This window comes from Xiphophorus hellerii, chromosome 8 (assembly GCF_003331165.1).
Source record: "Xiphophorus hellerii strain 12219 chromosome 8, Xiphophorus_hellerii-4.1, whole genome shotgun sequence".
Classification (NCBI taxonomy): Eukaryota; Metazoa; Chordata; class Actinopteri; order Cyprinodontiformes; family Poeciliidae; genus Xiphophorus; species Xiphophorus hellerii.
In genome coordinates this window covers 12,898,636-12,917,444 of record NC_045679.1, presented here as the reverse complement: position 1 = coordinate 12,917,444, position 18,809 = coordinate 12,898,636, and the positions used below count along the sequence as shown (strand labels likewise).

The 18,809-nt window shown below is 37.2% G+C and overlaps 2 protein-coding genes across 4 annotated transcripts; one reads left to right on the top strand and one right to left on the bottom strand.

Moving 5' to 3' along the window:
- Positions 1–2: 2 nt before the first annotated feature.
- On the bottom strand, positions 3–4,638 carry anxa3b (annexin A3b). Of its 2 annotated transcripts, none has more exons than XM_032569304.1 (14): positions 4,522–4,638; positions 4,138–4,180; positions 4,011–4,058; positions 3,629–3,716; positions 3,339–3,433; positions 2,671–2,784; positions 2,287–2,377; positions 2,099–2,178; positions 1,656–1,712; positions 1,436–1,529; positions 1,053–1,148; positions 906–964; positions 488–610; positions 3–381 (listed from the first exon to the last, which is right to left on the bottom strand). In XM_032569304.1, the coding sequence occupies exons 2-14, from the start codon at positions 4,147–4,149 to the stop codon at positions 322–324; spliced, it is 1,017 nt and encodes a 338-aa protein (XP_032425195.1). In that variant the 5' UTR covers positions 4,150–4,180; positions 4,522–4,638; the 3' UTR covers positions 3–321. The 2 variants fall into 2 exon arrangements, with proteins under 2 accessions (XP_032425195.1, XP_032425196.1); XM_032569305.1 differs by lacking the exon at positions 4,522–4,638 and adding an exon at positions 4,267–4,394.
- A 1,511-nt stretch (positions 4,639–6,149) lies between these two features.
- Positions 6,150–18,803, top strand: LOC116724422 (ER degradation-enhancing alpha-mannosidase-like protein 3). 2 transcript variants are annotated; one of them, XM_032570105.1, is made up of 20 exons: positions 6,150–7,006; positions 7,104–7,149; positions 8,151–8,251; positions 8,842–8,881; positions 8,985–9,097; positions 9,181–9,334; positions 9,642–9,776; positions 9,918–10,023; positions 10,157–10,254; positions 10,382–10,507; positions 10,638–10,721; positions 10,930–11,013; positions 11,389–11,513; positions 11,590–11,755; positions 11,956–12,110; positions 12,195–12,312; positions 13,123–13,293; positions 14,083–14,248; positions 14,336–14,527; positions 15,975–18,803. In XM_032570105.1, exons 1-20 carry the CDS (start codon positions 6,843–6,845, stop codon positions 16,211–16,213), a joined length of 2,583 nt encoding a protein of 860 aa, XP_032425996.1. In that variant the 5' UTR covers positions 6,150–6,842; the 3' UTR covers positions 16,214–18,803. The 2 variants fall into 2 exon arrangements, with proteins under 2 accessions (XP_032425996.1, XP_032425995.1); XM_032570104.1 differs by having other exon boundaries at positions 6,151–7,006; positions 13,120–13,293.
- Positions 18,804–18,809: the final 6 nt, after the last annotated feature.

Below are 18,809 nucleotides of genomic sequence, written 5' to 3'. Positions count from 1 at the left end.
TGTTGACTTGTGAATTTGTTTTATTTTTCCTCAGCCTAAAACTTTATTGGATTATTTTTATTTCAAAGGAATGTAATGTTTTTCTCTTGAGGAAAGAAGGCACTCATATCAAAATGTTACTGCAGTACAGTAACAGTACATTATCAACAAAGTGACACCTACATTTAGGTATATATAACACAGAATACCATATTTGAAAGCATTACTTGATTATTTCCATTCATTTGGGTTACGATCAGTCAAATTGATCAGCTATTAGGCCTTCAGGTGATTATTGATCATCCCTGCTCCTCCAGGTTGTATTTGAGGACATGGGAGAAGTCAGGCATCTTGGCCACACAGCTTCTTGAGAGTTTCTCCATAATTACCGGACACTTCAGACTGAAAAAAAAAAAGACATAAAATGAGGACTGAATTTAATCATAATTAGAAATAAAATAGATTTAAGCTGTAGCGTTCATAAGAGGGATCCAGCCGGTGTACCGACCTCCAACCGGCTGTAGAGGGTATTTCCAAACAGCTTCTTGTATTCTTCTTTAATATCCATTAAATCGATCTCAGAGCGACTGACCAGGATCCTCGTCAGCGTGGACTCTGTGGTTCCTGCTCCCTAAACACAGCATGAAATTGAACATTGTTTTTTGAGAAATTTGATCAAAATGATTTGGTCTCATTTGATCTTCGGTGATAGCTTTGCTTTATATGTGCAGTTTCACTATTCTTTTGCTGTCTGCTTTAGAAACCAGTCACTCTGCTGATGCAGCAACCGTAAAACATTCCTTTTTACTGGCTTAACATTCCTTTCCACACCACCAACCAACGAGAGCAGGCTGATCTGGCACAAAAACAAAATAATCAAAAAGTATCAGGTAGTCGTTTGTTTCTAGATTAAGCACTGATTTTACCTTCATGGCCTTGAAAAGCCTCTCGGCGAAGTATGCAGGGGCATTCTTGACACACTTCACTAGTTAGAAAATAGGTTGGGGTTAATATTAAGAAGTTCCCAGTAGATGAAGACGGCTTATATTTCTGCTGTAAAAACTGTTTCTCACCAACAGCAACCAAGAGTTCCTCCAGATCTCCAGACATTTCGCTCTCAATGCTTTCCTGCAGAGTCTTCTTGCTAATATTCTTATACTCAATCAGCGCTGTCAGAAAAAAAAACAACAGACTTATTTTTGGTTATTTTTCATGGCAGGAATTGGTTTTAAAAAGATTTCAATTCAGAAGATCAACTTGCTGTTGCTAATACAATCAGTTTTTACTGATCCCAGTTTGATGAATCGGCATGAGATTGATGCTTTTCTGCAGCAAACAATACATCCGACAATATCATACATTCCTCCCCATGATGAGTATAAAAACATTTCAAATGGACAGTAATATAATTTGCAAATGTTTGCACATATTGAGAAGGAATAACAGGCAAACCCACTTTGTCGAAGCTGAGGAACACTCCTGTGGCACAGGATGTCGATAAACTTGGCCTCATCAGTTCCCCACTTCTTTTCTCCTGCCTCATACAGAATCTGTTGGAAACAAATATGGCCATGTAATGTTAAGGCTTCACGTGTTTTTGTGGTTGCATAATTGTCAGTGAATTACAAGAGTAGAAGCTGCTTAACAAGGAAATTTGTTCAAACTGAAAATGGCACCTTAGCGTCTGCTTTAGCTTTAGCTGCGTCCACATTGGTGCTCTCATCTTTCTTTCCCTGTAAAAGTGGACAGATAAGCATTACATTTTATTAAAACAATAATGTTCAAGAAAAATAAAGAAGTCAGAAAATGATTTAATATACTTAAAAATTAAACAGTTCAGCTAAAGATAACTTAAAAGCTTGACAAGTTTTCTACTACACCTACAAACATAAATGGAAACATTTCCTCTGAATTTAACCTTCAGATTAAGACAAGTCAAATTTTCAACAGCTGTTTCAGATTATCAGTACGCTTTCCAAATATTCAGCATGTGGACTGTTTGGATAAATGTAAATTCCTGGACTATCTTTGGAATGTTGATGACTTTCCGCCTACTAGATGAATGTGCTGCTGTAGGGAGTGGTGCATTGTAGTATGCTTTCAGTTTAATTTACTTGACCTCAGCCAAGATGAGCACCGCTTTGCCGTAATCCCCCGATACTTCCGACTTCAGATCATCTCTCATCATTCTTCCGGTTTCTGGAATAAAACAGCACAATCTGCTAAAGATTGTGAACACTTTCACAATCATTTTGCAATATAAAAAACTATTAACTACTTTCAGGCTTTTGTTTTTAAGTGACCTACCTTTGAGGTACACATCGGTCATGGCTTTAATCTGCTTGTTGGATCTGGAAGCAAAGATTTCTGTCAAAGTGCTCTCAGTGGTCCCTGAACCCTAGATGTAAAAACACAATGGTATGAAAATAAAACCCCCAAGTAATAAATATAACTTATATAGGAAGAGTTTGTAATTAAGTGCTGTTTTGAACAAACTGTACAATAAATCATCAGTAATGTCAGGATTTACATGTGATTTTTTTTTTTTTGCAATTCAAAGACTGAAAATTGTTCTTATAACGGTTTATTTTTTAAAAACTTGTATCTAAACACCTGTTCTGGACACCGACTAGAAAAAAGTTGAAAATCCACACTCGGGCATCTGTAATTCTGCATATTAATAAGTCTCACCTTTATAGCTTTCATGACTTCATGACAGTCATAGACAGCAGGAGGCGTTACCAAAGCAACCAACAAGTCCTCGAAGTCTCCGTGGGTGTCGCCCTTTATGTCAGCCACTAATGTCTAATGCAAGGACATAAGAAACTTAGTGTTGTGTTTATCTATAAAAAGACAATGTTTTTGTACATTTTCTATGTTACAACTACAAACCTAGAGGCATTTTTTTTTTAGGATTTTATGTGATAAACCCACACAAAACAGTTGCATACTAGTGAAGTGTTAGGACCTTTTTTTTTTTTTTTTTTTTTACAAATTAAAACATGTCTATGCGCTAAAATGAACTAGTCAAAGGCTAGACCAAAGAACAATTTTGAATCTGTGGCAAAAGGCAATACTTTCCATTAAAATCTGGCTGAGGTGGAGCTATTCTCCAAAGAAAACGAGGCAAAACTTTGAATGTGCAAAACAGCTGGAGACACAAACTGAAATGCATCTGTAAGGTGATTTTAAAATCTGATGCAGAATACAAAGACGTGCCGTACTTTTCAGATTAATTAGAAAACATGATAATAGGTACATATCATTTTCTGTTCACTTCAGTTATGTGCTGATTTGTGATTCTTCCATAAAATAAATAAATACTTTTTCAAGGCTCTGTAAATTCTCTATTCATTTACCCTTCCAGTGGCTTTCTGATAAGCTGTGTCAATAAGCTGACGCTGGGCATTGCTTCTTTGGCTCAGCACATCAATCAGGGTCTTTTCTGTTGTACCTGTGATGATAAAAAAAAAAAAAACTAAATATCTCACTTTTTCCATAAGTGGCATTTTTTCCACCTTTGTTTTAAGTGTAATTTGGATAGATCATGTGTCTAATCTTTGAATTATTACAAGGGTGCTTAAAATATTTTTGTTGATCTATAGAGCCTATAATATTCAGAAAATAAGCTGATCGTTTATTAACTCACCAAGGCCTTCTATTGCTTTTCTCAGGGCAGCGACGTCATCTTCTGGCTTAAAATTAGCCTTATCCTTCACAGTTCCTCTTGCAGTAGACTAGAAAACACCCAATTACAAGTAATTATACATAATACAAAATTCAGTTGGTAATAAAGTAAAAAAGTTGTCTGTCTAGGTGAAAAGAGAGACTGCTTCAAAACAAATGTAAAAAGGTTGCATAGGTGATTATTCATACAAAACAGCGTGTGAACATTACAGATTTATCTTATATTTCCTTGAAGAGTACATCTTAAGTATCAATTCATTACAACAATATATAATTTTCTCCATAAATACAATCTGCAGGATTAAATAAATAAATAAATAAATAAAAATGCTGGTTTAACTTACAGTTACAGTCAATGAGGAGGGAGAGTCTAAAAGCAGCTCCAGATCACTCTGCACCACACAATAGCAAATATAGAGTTTTGAAAACATGTCGAATTAAACTATTACAGGCATTGTTGAAAAAACTCACCCAAGCAGACATTTTTCTGGTTGTAGTTTAAAAATGATTCAATCTAAAACGAAGAGCAAACATATCAGCACCAACCTCCCCTCATCCTTTCTTCTGCTACGTTTTAAACTTCTTTATACGCTCGTTAACCTTATTTTTCTTTATGCATATTTAATCCATTATGTCTTATCATTACTCCAATTTCTCTTTCGCGGATTGAGCTTTCGCGTGTCCACGAAGAGAACCGCAGAAAATAAAGTCTGGAATGTCGATGGCTCCATATTAGGACACAAGCTCTTGTCGGACCAGCAAAACGTAACAAAACAAAGCATAGAACACAAGGAAACAAATAAGAACATTTTAGCAAGTTACCACAAAATCAAAGACTTGCAGGCTTTTTCTTACCTGATGTAAAAGATTAGCTAATAGAAAGGGGAATTTTACTGGAACACAGGCTGCCACACCTTTTGGTTGTGAAAGGGGAACGCCCGTTATTGGCTGAATCATAAAACTCCTCCTCCATTGTGCAAATCAGCTAAACCGCATTTTCTCTCCCCGTGGCCTCTTTCTGTAAGCTGTTTATATTATTTCTTTCTTTAAAAATGTCACTTCGGTAAAATTAACAATTGCCCATTTTCGAGGCTACTTATTCGTATGATTTGTCATTATCAATCAAGTCAGTCAAGTTTATTTGTAAAGCACATTTCAGCAGCAAGGCGGTTCCAAGTGCTTTATACAATAATAATAATAATAATAATAATAATAATAATAATAATAATAATAATAATAATAATAATAATAATAATAAAGAAAATTAGAAAGTTATAAAGAAAACAGCACATTCAACGATTAAACTAAGTTTTCTCAACTGAAGCAGAGTTTGGTTCGGTGTTCAAATATCCACGTCACGTCAGTGTCAAAATCCCACAGATAACATCAATTAAAATCATTTGATATTGTTTCTTCATTTCCTTCCTCTCCCTCTGACGCACATCCTTGAACCTGCCCTAAAGACAAATAGTCGTTGGAACCAATTTTAGAGCTGGGTAATTTCACCATATGCTTTTGAAACCGAGATGTTTGTTACAAATTACAATTACAAAGATGTTTGTTATTCTCATGTTGTGGGGAACTCAAATACCTACAACAAATTTGTACATTTACAAAGATGGGTAAAACTTCATGGGGACAATTGATCAACAGCGACATCTTATGGCAAACTATTGACACAGCTGACTGGACAGCAAAATAAGCAAAGGAACTTGACCACCATAATGTTCGTTGGACACAAAAGCTGACATTTTTTCAATACAATTTATTGGTGTATTATCATTAGAACTACTACAGCAGATGTACAGCGCTTGTAAAACATCGGCTGTCGTGTGACGAATAACGGGAGCATCTCTGGCCATGTCAGCCACTGAATCACCCGAAGAGGGAGTGACGACGAGACGACGTGGGAGGATATTACGTCTTACTAAGGGCAAAGATTTTGGGGGGCGGCGGAACGAGGTCGGTGACATGTCAGGGGAATTTAAATTCTCAACCGATTATGTCATTAACCACTGTTATATTAAATATTTGTACAAATAAACATAAAACACTGAAAATAACACCCAGAATTTGGAATGTATCACTGCCTTTTCATCATTAAGGCAGCCGTTCCATTAATATTTTTTTCTGGGACCAAAAATGCTGTTTATTTTCTGTTGGTCACATAGTTGAACAGTGCTTCCATCACTATTAGTCGGTGTTCATCCGGGGAAATGACTCCACCGCCGGGTTGTAAATGATGCGAACCTACTTGCTGTACTTGTAGGCGTGTGTAGTGTTAAGATATTCCCAAAATATAGTCTGACAGGGATTTTTTTTTAATGAAGACTATATTTTTATGGAAATCTTGTAACGTCTATTTCGCTTTAGTAATATAATAAAAATTTTAAAAGTACAATATTTTGAATAATCATGGACGTAAAGAAAAGGGGAACAGTCAAAGCGACGGACTCGCCTCACTCTTACGTGGCACTCTCGTTACCTGAAAGACAAGTTCAGGGCTAAAATGTTCACTTCCACAGCCGGGTAGCCTATCGTTTGACAGATCCAACAGACTTCTCAGCTTCGCTTTCCTGACTGTTGACTTGCTTCGGGTTAGTTTTACTCGATAAAACGTCGTTAAATCTGTCTTAGGATGAAATCTGGTCCCAATATAAGTTTAATTGTTTTATCAAGAAGCTTGTTTGCTAACCAACTGCCATTGCTAACGACATCAGGCTAGCAACGGGGAGCCTCCCAACAGCTGGTAGAGCCACATCGTTACCTTCTCCTTTCAGTTTTGTAGTTTATAAATAGTATTCCTGTATTTCTACGTCTGGATAGAGGTGTGTTTTCTTTACCTAGGCAGCTATTTGTACTTGTTCTTGTTTTTTTTATTTTTTCAATAGGAGTCAACGAGTCTTGTGTAGCTTTCTTTCTCCTTTGTTTACATGGAGACACTTCGTCAGAGAGGCTTTGTTTCCATGAAGTGGTCCTATTAAGATTGGACAAACAACAGGGCAACAAAGCTGGGAAAATGGACATTAGGAGGTAGCTAAAATTGTGCTGTTTCTCTACCAAAACAAGAGAATGAGCTGGGGTCTGACAGGGGACAGTTGTGCCAGCTGCACTGTTTGATTTGCGTGGGTGTTGGATAGAGAGGAGTTTGTTTGTTCCCATTAAAGTTGAACGTTATGTTAGAACACATAATGAGACTTGGTGCTAAATCTCAGAGGAAACCGGGTCTCTGTTTTGGAACCGATATGTTGCTAAAGACGCTTCTGATCACCAGTCTTCTTAGCTGGGTGAATTGTTTGGAGAATCAGAGCATGACACCAGAGGAGAAGACCAACATCAGGTGAAAAATGGAGTAAACACAGTTCTTCTCTATGTAATAAACAGAAATTACCCGAGGAGAGCGTTTTGCTTAATGTTTTCTCATTATTTATTTGAAGAAACCAAATTCTGGAGATGTTTGACCATGCCTATGGAAGTTACATGGTAAGGACAATTAAAGCTATGTAATTGTCAACATTCTTTTGTCTATTTGTTCCATTCAAAGTTGCCTGAGTGACAGTTTTATTAGTTGAGTGTTTTGAGGAAACTTAAAGATCAAAAGCTGGCAAATTTAGAGCATGAACCAAACAGAAGATATAAATTCAATAGTTTCTCTAAGTATTTCAACACCCAGCTCTGTGTTAACCGGATTAGAAGCATATTCCATTACCACAAAATCTTACATTCTGATAAGGCATAAAACCAAACCAGGACATGTTTTACTCATTTTAATGTCATTAATATGCAGTCTAACTGGAATTAAAAACTTTTAAACTCATGTAAAAGCCTTTGGGAGAAAAGTTTAAAGGTCAATGAGCAGTTTATTGGCACATGAAACAATAACTTTTTATTTAGATGTATTTTATGCTGTATTGTTTAGATTATTGTAGAAAGGGAATCTAATGTAATGGCGAATAAAGTTGCTTCTCTGTCTTGTAAAAAAAATACAGTAAATAAGATATCAGCAAAAAAGGCAATCAGTGGCAGTTTTTGATTAATGAATATGTACAAGATCCCATTGAACCATTAGAAAAGGAGTTTCTGTGTTTACAGATAAAATCAATAACTGTCATTTGCACCTTGAATACATTTTCTGCTGTTTTTATTCATAAGTAATCAATGGAGAGTTGATGTCCCAGCTTGCTTCTGAGAATAGGGAGAATTTAGATGATTTCTCTTATTTTTTATTGTGGAGTTGCGGCTAAACAGTATTGGCTCAAACATGAAGTAGTACATGAAGATGTAGGGAAATGTGACAACTAAAATGACAGAAATCCTCTCTTTTGGAGGTGTTTCCATCATGTATGTTTTCTTTGTTTGTTTGGTTTTTTTTTTAGAAATGAGGAAAAGCTATACCGATAGCATGGAGATGGTTAAATGAGTTAAATAGCATGAATCAAATGATTACGAAGTGATGAGCCTAATTATAGCTGTTACTGTTGCAGAAATATGCCTATCCAGCAGATGAGCTGATGCCACTAAGCTGCAAAGGGAGAGTACGCGGAGAAGAGCCTAACAGAGGGGACATCGACGACTCTTTGGGGAAGTAAGAACACCTTACTTTGTCTTCTGATGCCTTGAAACATCAAATGATGTTTCACAGCACCCTGAATTAAACAGGCAGGTGGAAATTTGTTTAAATAGTTTATTTATAGTCTGTACGACCTGTCTGGTTGCTTTAGCATTCCTTTGCAGAATCACACAACTGTTTTTTCCCCCCCAAACCCTACCGTTTTGACTAATGCCAATGGGAAAGTAATCTAATGAAGATATAAATTATATAGCAAATGTTTTGGGAATATAAATGAAACACAAAAATATACAGCTTAGGTGATGATATTCCTGCAAATTTGAGTTGAAAGAGCTCACAGACTCAAAGTAGACATTTATTGCTTTGTTGTTGCAAATACTAGATCATGCATAACGTAACAAAAACATGTGTGAATGAAATCAACATTTAAACGAATAAATCATTGACACAAGATCATTTAAATAAGTTTATGAATAAAAAAAAAGAGTTTAATGTTATTTTATGCAAATTCAAGCAGGATGTAGAGTTCTAAAAAGTAATGTGCAGCAAAGAGTGACATGACCTCCTCTCACCATCTTGTAACATTTCTGCCACCTGTTCTGTAGGTTTTCTCTCACTCTGATCGACACCCTAGATACCTTAGTGGTATGTACTTCCTGTTCATCTGTTTACCAAGCCAAGAATGAATTTATTGTTCCTTCCTCCTTTTTGGAAATGAAGTTGTTTTCTCTTGGTTGCATGTGCACAGGTGCTGAACAAGCTGGACGAGTTTGACGACGCAGTAAAGAAGGCTGTGAGGGACGTACGCTTGGACAACGATGTGGTGGTGTCCGTGTTTGAGACCAACATCAGGGTTTTAGGGTATAAAACAAGCTTGCAGTGTGTAGTTTTGATGATGAACATGTCCTGTTGTGCTGTTTATCATTTTGTAAACATGTGTCCAGAGGGCTTTTGGGGGGACATGTGATGGCTGACCTGCTCAGGCAGCGTGGGGAGAGGATGCAGTGGTATCGTGATGAGCTCCTTCACATGGCCGTCGAGCTGGGCCACCGACTGATTCCTGCCTTCAACACCTCCAGTGGCCTTCCTTACCCTAAGGTACAACTAATAGTCATTATTTATTTCTCTAAAATATTCCAATACATGATCCTACCACAACCATTCTTAACACTGAATCTTCCAAACATCCATAAATACCTTTTCATATAAATATTAGATTTTTCTGTGTACATTTAGTAAAAAAAAGTATTAGGAAACTGTAGATATTTGACCATTCCACTCAGTATTGAAACTAGTTCTGCACAGTTCAGTGAACACAAACAAAACTGATTGAAAGTAAACATAAATAGCTTGTTTATCTATATTTTTCATCCAGTCAAGTGACTTTCTTTTTGTCGTTTCCCAGGTGAATCTGCGGTACGGCATCTTGAACCCACTCTCACGCACCGGCACTGAATCGGACACGTGCACAGCGTGTGCAGGGACCATGATCCTGGAGTTTGCCGCTCTCAGCAGGCTGTCAGGAGAGTCCGTGTTTGAGGTACTGCCAGCCAATAATTACAGAGTTTTCTTAATGTTTGTTTTTGTGCTTTAGTGTGCTATAAATATGTAATTACTGAAGTGTGAGATTAGTTCGCCTTATCTGAAAAATTAAAGCCAACTGCTTATTGATGTTTAACAGGAACATGCTAGGAAGGCCCTGGATGTCCTCTGGGAGAGGAGACAGAGAGGAAGTGACTTAGTTGGAACTGTGATCAATATCCATAATGGAGAATGGGTCAGGAAAGGTAACAACACTCTAGCACAAATACACATCTGCTAATGCCTAATGAATCCCAGAATCTCTCTTGTTGTTGCACAATCTTGATAAGAATCCCACATTACTGTAAATGAACAGCCTTTTTGCTTCTGTTTGTGCAGATAGCGGTGTTGGCGCAGGAATCGACTCGTACTACGAATATCTGATGAAGGCCTACATTCTTTTAGGAGACAATACATTTTTGCAGAGGTTCAACATTGTGAGTCTCCCTTCAACAAACAACTCATCCCATTTTGTAACATCTTTGGTGCACATCTTGTCATTTGAAGCTCTAAACAACTGTTGTTTTATCTAGTTTTGATGATGTTTTTATTTTTCTGTAACAGCACTACAGTGCCATTATGAAGTACATCAGCCAGCCTCCTCTCCTACTCAACGTGCACATGCACAATCCCACTGTGAGTGTTCGCAGCTGGATGGATTCGCTGCTCGCTTTCTTCCCTGGATTACAGGTCAGATGAACTGCTTAAATAGACGCTGCATTTATTACATTTGCTCCAATCAGCAAATAGCAGATGACAGATAAAAGGTTGCTGAGTCTAAAAAAAATGTATGCATGTATATATATTATTGTTTGCATAGGTTTTAACAGGAGATCTGAAACCAGCCATAGAGACTCATGAGATGCTATACCAAGTCACAAAGCAGCACAAGTTTCTCCCAGAGGTAAAGAAGATCTCGTTCCAGTTCACTCTGTTGTCATCATGCATTAGACAAATATTTAAAACACGTGAGAATAATGATGTAATAAAAGTGACAAAGTTAGTTTTTTCAATAAGTGACATTCGTTCTGTAGTTACATTGTTTTGCTGTTGAATCTGGTCATGAGTGTCCACAGCTTTATGCTTGCTCCCTTTGGTCAATCTCCACCCAGGCTTTTACCACAGAGTTCAGAGTTCATTGGGGTCAACACCTGCTGAGACCAGAGTTTGCAGAAAGCACCTACTACCTCTTTAAGGTAGAAACACTGAAATAAAAAAACACAACATGCTTGGTTCTAGTTTGACTTATCTGCTTAGCAAGAAGGAAAATAAAACCCAAAAAGATCCCAATAAATCATTAATAAGAAAAAAATGAGCTGCGAGATAAACAATGCTTAAAAATACACGTTAACTCTCACAAACAAACCCTCTTTAAAATATTTGAGAGACCCTCTATCCATTCATCCATGTGGCTCTAGATGTTCATTCATTAAGCCCAAGAAATTGGTGTAAGTTTTATAATTATAATTCTTATTTCAGTCTTGAAAATCCAGATGAAATACCCTAACAAATAAAAGTCTCCCTGTCCTGTATTGTTTTAATAACATGTCTTTTCTGTCTGACCTGTGCAGGCCACTGGTGACCCTTACTACCTCAGAGTGGGACAATCCATAGTGGAAAAACTCAATGCCTTTGCCAGGGTGCCTTGCGGTTTTGCTGCTGTGCAGGACGTCCGCACTGGGACACATGAAGACAGGTGCTGTTTGGGACAGACGAAGCCAAGCTTTGAGGGAAACCATAAATAATATTTCGGTGTTATTGCTCTTGTGTAGGATGGACTCATTCTTTCTGGCAGAGATGTTCAAATACCTCTACCTGCTGTTTTCGGAGAAGAGCCAGCTACCGATTAACATGGACAACTACATTTTCACCACAGAGGCCCACCTACTGCCCGTCTCTCTGTCCACGACTCAAGTCACCGTCCAGACCAACGTTACGGTAAAAGTTCTCAGCAATCTGAATTACTGTTCTCGAATTTGTACAGGAAGATGTGCTCTACGAGTATAAAGCAAAAATATGTTAATTCTTGTAATTATATATGCAACATTTTATTGCGTGCAAATACAGATTGACAATTTATTTTGTTGAAGTGCTTATGAAAGGTTTGTGGTGCCTTATCTCTTTGTGCTGCGCTTTAGGAGGCTCCTGTTGCTCATGATGAGGATCTATTTACACACTCCTGCCCCAGCACAGAGACATTGTTCCCCAACAACCCATCGTTTGCCAAAACCATTAGGGACGGCTACAAGTACCTGACCGGCGTGGGACGAGCCTTCACTCCTCTACCCATCAAGTGGGACTTGGTGCAAGAGACTCTCAGTATCTACGCTGCTGATGTGCTTAATGTGAAACTGAGTGTGTTCATGACTACTCACAGGGAAATTGAGCTGCCGTTCCACGATAGTGGCATGGAACCAGTGGAGTTCTTGAAGAGCATGGGCATCTCTCTCACCCCTCTGAATGACTTTACCCTGGGAGACTCTATTGGTTCAAAGGTGGGCCTCGTTTACCTCTAAATCTCGTATGTGTTCAGTTAAAGTTATTATCACCTCTAGAGCGTCTGTAGCAATTTCTAGTTTAAATCTTGCTTACGTTAAATTATGAAATATTTCAAATATGAACATTTAAAATCTACTGATTCCAATATGGTGGAACCAAATTGTTGTATGTGTAGCATTAAAAAGTCCTTTCAGATAATAGTGTGATTTAACATGAGCACAGTCAGTGCCTAATTTAACGGTGCTGTATGGAGAGAGATTTTTAAAAGTTTAATTTAAAACTTAAATATATTACACTGGTCGCATTTACACACTAGGGAGTCAGGACTTTGACGACTCAAACCGGTTGTTATTGTTGTACAATAAAAAAGGTTAATTAAATTCCCCGCTGGCACAGAAAAGCTTTCAGTTTGCTTAGTTAAAATTTACTTTGAACTTTATGAATTTTGAAAAATGAATTATTGGAAGAATGGCTCAGTCCTGTGCAACATGTCTTCCTAGCCTGATCCCTTCACTGCATGTCTTCTTCTCTTTCTGCCACACTTCTTGTTGTATAACTCTCAAGTAAAGGCCAGTAGCACTCCATAACCTGTATCTTTTTCATTTCAACTTTTGAATTGATTTTTATTTGCGTCTATGCTGAAAATGTTATTCTGTTACTATAGTCTTATCTAATAATAAAATACTGGACATGCAACATGATGTTCAGGTAATTTTTCTAGTTACAAAAGTACCGGAACAACATAAAATATGTTGAATTCAACTAGAGTATTTGTCTTTTTAAAATATTTTTAATACCTGCAGCAGCATAAAGGAGTGTTCCGCGTAAAGCTTGTCGCAGAAGTGAGCCAGACGATAGAGGAGGAGCTGGTGGTGCCGCATGCCGTTCAGCTCATATCTCCTCCGTTTCTGGGCAGGACGGTCCTCACTGCAGGACCCGCCAAGTTTGGGATGGACCTGACCAAGCAGGAGCACGGGGTGAGATAAAGAGCCTACTATTGAGACAAAACCTGAAAGAGATTTGATGTTTCAAAAAATATCATCATATTGGGAATAGAAACAGTTTGGGTGTTTTCACACCTGATAATCCGGTAGATTTGGTTCAATTGGCGTTTTCAGCTGGTGTGTTTTGCTTTTACACTGCACTGCGTCAAATAAACTAAACCCTTTAAAAAACTTGTCCCCTTCCTCACTTGTTCCACTGGACCAAGAAACACTGAAGAAAATGACCCAAAAACCTCTGAAGGAGATAAGAGTGCAATATGTAAACAAACATGTAGTGGAGTCAGATTTTAGCGGCTGAAGGATTTGTTTTGTCTTTGGCAAAAAATCAATGAGCAATTTCTGTAGCTAGCACTAAATGCGCATTTGTTTGGATTGTATTTACCTTGGGTTGTATGCCTTGCGCTGTAGTTCACTTCCTGCTTTTGGAACGGTCTCCTTTCCACTTGACATTCACTTATGCATCCGAGCTGCGCTAGAGTTCACTTTAACCAGACAAAAACCTAGGTTTTTAGGCAGTTCTCTTTTTTTGGTTAGCATCAGAATTTGATTGTGCATTCTCACCTCCCCATATGAACCGGCTTACAAACGAACTAGAGATTAAAGTGGACTAATCAGGGTTGGTGTGAATGTACCCTGAATTCGGCAAAGGAGTATTGTCAAATTAGATACAAAAATGAACTTTTTAAGTTGTTTATTTTGTATTTATTTGCTTTTCTCACTAACATAAAAAATTAGAAACTAAAATGAATTCCCTTACCACAGGTGAAAGGAACCATAGTGAAAGCTTCCCCCTACACTGCCTGTGGGCCAATAGAAAATGCAGCAGAGGTTAAAGGTCGTATTGCACTTGCATTACGCGGTGACTGCATGTTTGCAGCCAAGGCTCGTTGGCTGCAACAAGCTGGAGCCGGTGGAGTCATCTTTATAGGTGAAAAACTTTTATATTTTAACAACACCTCTCATAGTTTTTAATGTTTCAGGAAGTAAATTATTGATAAACTTCCCTGTCGCACAGATCATCGCGAAGGAAGCAACAGCGAGGAGACTCCCCTCTTCCAGATGGTCGGAGACGGTGACTCCACCGAAGACATCGCCTTACCTTTAGTGTTTCTGTTCAGCCGGGAGGGCGCCGTGCTCACCTCCGCCCTGGAGGAACATCACAATGTGGATGTGTTGCTGCTGCCGAAGGAGAGGCAGCTGGGACAGGGTGAGAACCAGGAGGAAGTCCATTAAAAGATAGAGCACTCCATGTTGTGTATTTTTGTTGCCGTTTAATGCATTGGTTAGAAGTAAGTTTTTCTATACAGGAGAGAGTCTGATCGAAGAGATTTTTTTTTTCTTGCATATTTATTTTTTTGTTGATAAAATAGTGTTACAGCTCCAAATAATTGTATTAGCATGCCTTGGCAAAGACATGTAAAAAGTCTTTCACTAATTTAATATTTCATGGCAGTAGCAAAACCTCACACTGAAAAATTTAGGAAAAATAAATTACATTTTATTTCAAACAGATTTATTAAGTGGGAGAAAAAATATGTTAGGAAGTCTTATTTATCTGCAAGATTTAAAAATGAGTGGCAAAATGAATGACATGCCTAACAATTTTGTCTAAAGAAAGCATTTTTTACTCCTACTTTTAACTTTGATCATTTTTTCCAGAAACTTCTAATAAGAATCGAATAACCTATCTTTTAATCTCACACAGTTATTTTGGCACCATGCGCGAGATAAATATGATGGGTGAAAGTAAAAGCAATTTCTATCACAAGCATAGAAATTTAGAGTTTTATATACTCTTCTGGGATTTTTACAGAGGGTGAATTCTTTAGTTAGATAAGACTAAGAATAAACTTAAACAAGTAAGATGTGGACTAAATCTCAGGATAAATCTGTGCAAAAGCACCCTCTGCCCCCTGTTGGGTATGGTGAAGGGTCTGTGGTGCTGTGGGCCTGGTTCTCTACAAAAGGCCCTGGAACTTTTTATTTGTAGCGTCATATACTTTTTGTAATAGGACATTTGAAATAAAAATCAGATGGATTCTATCAGTAAATTTATTTCAAAAAACCAAAAACACTTCCGCTATGGCTTCTCAGGCCCCAGACTTAAATGCTATAAAAACATCTTTTCAAAACGTCTGTTTTTTTGTAGGATTTAAGATTTTGAGTTTATATAATTTGAGTTTTTCTGAGTTTTTATTTTTGATCTAGAGAGGTTATAAAAAGAGGGTTTGTTCAAAAACACCAGCCCCTGGATGCCTCACGCTTCTTGTGAAATGTTATAGAACACTGAGTGCTTCTATATTAGCTAAAGATTAAGAGCATCAGCAATTTAACAGCTTTTTTTTACCCATTAAATAGCTTCACTCAAATGTAAGTTTTTAGAAATGTCAAATGTGTCTATCAGTATGCCTGTTATATATTTATAATATACCTAGAAATATATTACCTATAAATACCTATAAGTATAAATGACCTATAAATGCTTATATTTGTCAAGTTTTATTTGCTGGACTTTACTTTTTACTCCATTCTTAAACAAATAATTCTTAAATTAGCAACATCAGATCTTAATTACGTGTGTGGTATGAATGTCCCTTCTGAGTTTATGCATTTTATTTAATTATTATTATTTTTTATTTTTTTAATTTTTGCAGATAAATCAGAAAACCCTGTCAGCATGAACATAAAACTCCGCCTGAGAGAGGAGGGGGGGTCGGAGGACAGAGCAGCTCCAAGAGCCACACTGGAGCTGGTTTTGGAGGACGAAGAAGAGCTTAGTGGAAAACAACAGTCACCACACCAACAGGTCTGCACTCAAGGCAGAACTGGACCCTGTTCTACAGACTCTCCGCAAGCCCTGAACTCCAAACCCGAACCAGGCACAAACCCTTGACCGCTGTGGTTCCCTAATGCTGGCGACTAGTTGGTTACTGAGCAGCATGTGGCCCCTCTCTCTGCTCTGCAGCACAGCCTGCATGTTTACAATTAACAGGGAGGATATGAATTTACTGCTACATGTTTATGACACAGTGGGATCAGAGGGATTCTGCTCTCAACCGGAACATTAGTTGGAGCTACAAACAGCTCGTGGCTGCGATGTCGTGTCCAATAGAGAAGGATTTAAAGTCGTCCTAACCTAGGGGGAAGAGGTAACAAAATGTATGCAATTTGCTTTTAATCTAGATTGCACCTTTTTAACTTCTTCAAATACTGTTTTAATGGTCTGTAATGATCGGTGGAGTCTTACTTGGCCAGTAGGTGGCGTCGGCTTCCATAACACCTCTGTTGCACCATGTGTAAGGTGGATGAAGGAGACAAGCTTGGGTTCTTTTGGAACGTAAATTTTGTACTAGATAGAAACTTCAGGGACTTGATGAGTGAATGCAGTATGCAAGGTTGACCAATTTTTTAATTTTTTTAATGTGCACGTTTGAGAGGGATGTTTTGCACTTATTTTGGCTAATTAAAGAGTTAGCATTAGACTGTGTGAGTGTAGTTTATTAATTAGGCTATATTTATATAGAAATGCATCTCGGTTGAAACCTCTAAACCTAATCATGCAAATAACAAGTAAGAAGAGAAAATTGTGAGTAATATTTGAGATTCATTGTAGGCTTTGGTTCTTAATATTGTATTTGTACAAATTTTAGGAAAACTAATTTCAAATTACTTTGTGAAAAAAGTGAAAAACACATTAAATCCGTCTTGCAGTCTGGTGTGATCATATCCGATCATTAGCTCTGAACTTATTGTATATTCTAACTATGTTTAAATCCCATGGTGATACCTAATATAAAACCAAAGTTAAACATCTCCACACAGAGAAAATGCTTTTCAACATTTAGTTGTGAATGTTTTCTTTTCAGGTGTGCAGCAAGATTTCGCTTCATGTTTGTCACAGTTGCATAAGAAATAGAAAACTTTTCTCCTCAAGAAATTTGAATGCTGTCCAGGATGAGTTTTGGATTTATTTGCACCGTTTAGCAGTCCAGTTCACATTGTGAAGTATTTCACGGGCATTAATATGTGCAATGACTTTAATTTTTTTTTTTCTTCAGTCACTTTCTGTTGCTGGTTTTTGTTCTCGCTACTCACAAGTTGCACATTTTCCACTTAATGTTTTTTGACCAGTGGATTATTTTTCACACTCAAAACTGATTTTAGATCAGAAATCTGATAGGGTTTTATAGGGCAAAGAGACTTCTCTAAGATTTATCGCTAAGTTGTTGTTTTTTTTACCTCAGGTCTGTGTACATTATTTTTCATGCAGAATAAAATGCCAATAGAGGGCAAACCAAGGACACCTTTTTGTTATATTTTAGATATTTTATGTTATTTATTATTATTTCTCTGATTAACAACTGCAGCCTAAAATGTGCCAAAAGAGCTGTAATAATCTCTACACATTATGTTTTCTTTCAGGTGCAAGCAGAGGGAGTCCTAGTAGGTTTCGCTCTTTAACTAATATTTCTGTAATTGAGCCTTTGCCATAATTTTTTAGTTTCTGTGAAATATTTTAGGAGCATTTGAATGTTTTTGGACTTGACGATTTGCTTCTAATTGTTGATTTCCGTATCCATAGAGTGACATTTTACGTTGACCAATCATGAAAATATGAGACATTCATCCAGGTGAATTTGAGAATAAAGATACTTGTAACTTCCTTTTAGCATATTATTTTTATTGTGTTTGTTGTTAACTTCCTTTTTTTATTTCTATGCTTTTTCTTCTTTGCTGAAACTGAAACACAATTCATACATTTGCATAGACACAGAAGGAAGTGATAAACTTTACCATTGCTGATAAGCTCCAGGGGTTACTTAGACACAAACCAACAACTTTTTGGAATAATTCATAAAACATTTGTTCACTGCTTTGGAAATCTGTGACATTTGCACATTTTGTTCTGTAATTGTCTTCTATTAGTCATAGCTTCATCATGCTCTGTTAAAAGCCTGCATGGAAACTAAGATGGTCAGGGATTGCGCTTTGCACAGTGAGAAGGGGTTTTACCTTTATTCATTCGGATGAAGCAGATTCTTACATTTTTTATATATTTATATATAGTTCTTTTTTGAAGGTTTTGTTGTATCCAGTTATGCCCAGAATAGTTCATAGTCCTTGCAAGTTTTGATTTGACATAATCAACCAGTTCAGATTCATGATTTCAATATGAGAATCTGATGAGGAAGCTAAAGTTTAGGGGGATGGCAGTGAGGACTTTCCAGCTTTAAAGGTTTGGAGCTCGCTGCAAAAGATGAAAAGAGCTGAACAGCAAACGTGAGCAGCTACATGTTTGCTGTAAAACCAATACAGTCTTTCCCACTGGTTATTGATAAGGGTATAAATAATTTTAATAATACCCCTTTTTTATACAAATAAAATCAGGCAGGCAACTTGCTACCTTAATTTAATGTGGCTGTATGTGATGAATCTGTACTTATGATTTTGACCTTTTGTGAATAAAGAAAAAAAAAATCACACTTGTG

Coding starts and splice junctions, on each gene's coding strand:
- anxa3b (XM_032569304.1), bottom strand. Junction 2,785..3,338: donor ATCAGAAAGCCACTGGAAGG/GTAAATGAATAG, acceptor TCCTTGCATTAG/ACATTAGTGGCTGACATAAA. Junction 1,530..1,655: donor AAGCTAAAGCAGACGCTAAG/GTGCCATTTTCA, acceptor TGTTTCCAACAG/ATTCTGTATGAGGCAGGAGA.
- LOC116724422 (XM_032570104.1), top strand. CDS start 6,843: ATGTTAGAACACATAATGAGACTTGGTGCTAAATCTCAGAGGAAACCG. Junction 9,335..9,641: donor GTGGCCTTCCTTACCCTAAG/GTACAACTAATA, acceptor GTCGTTTCCCAG/GTGAATCTGCGGTACGGCAT. Junction 14,249..14,335: donor CGGTGGAGTCATCTTTATAG/GTGAAAAACTTT, acceptor CCTGTCGCACAG/ATCATCGCGAAGGAAGCAAC.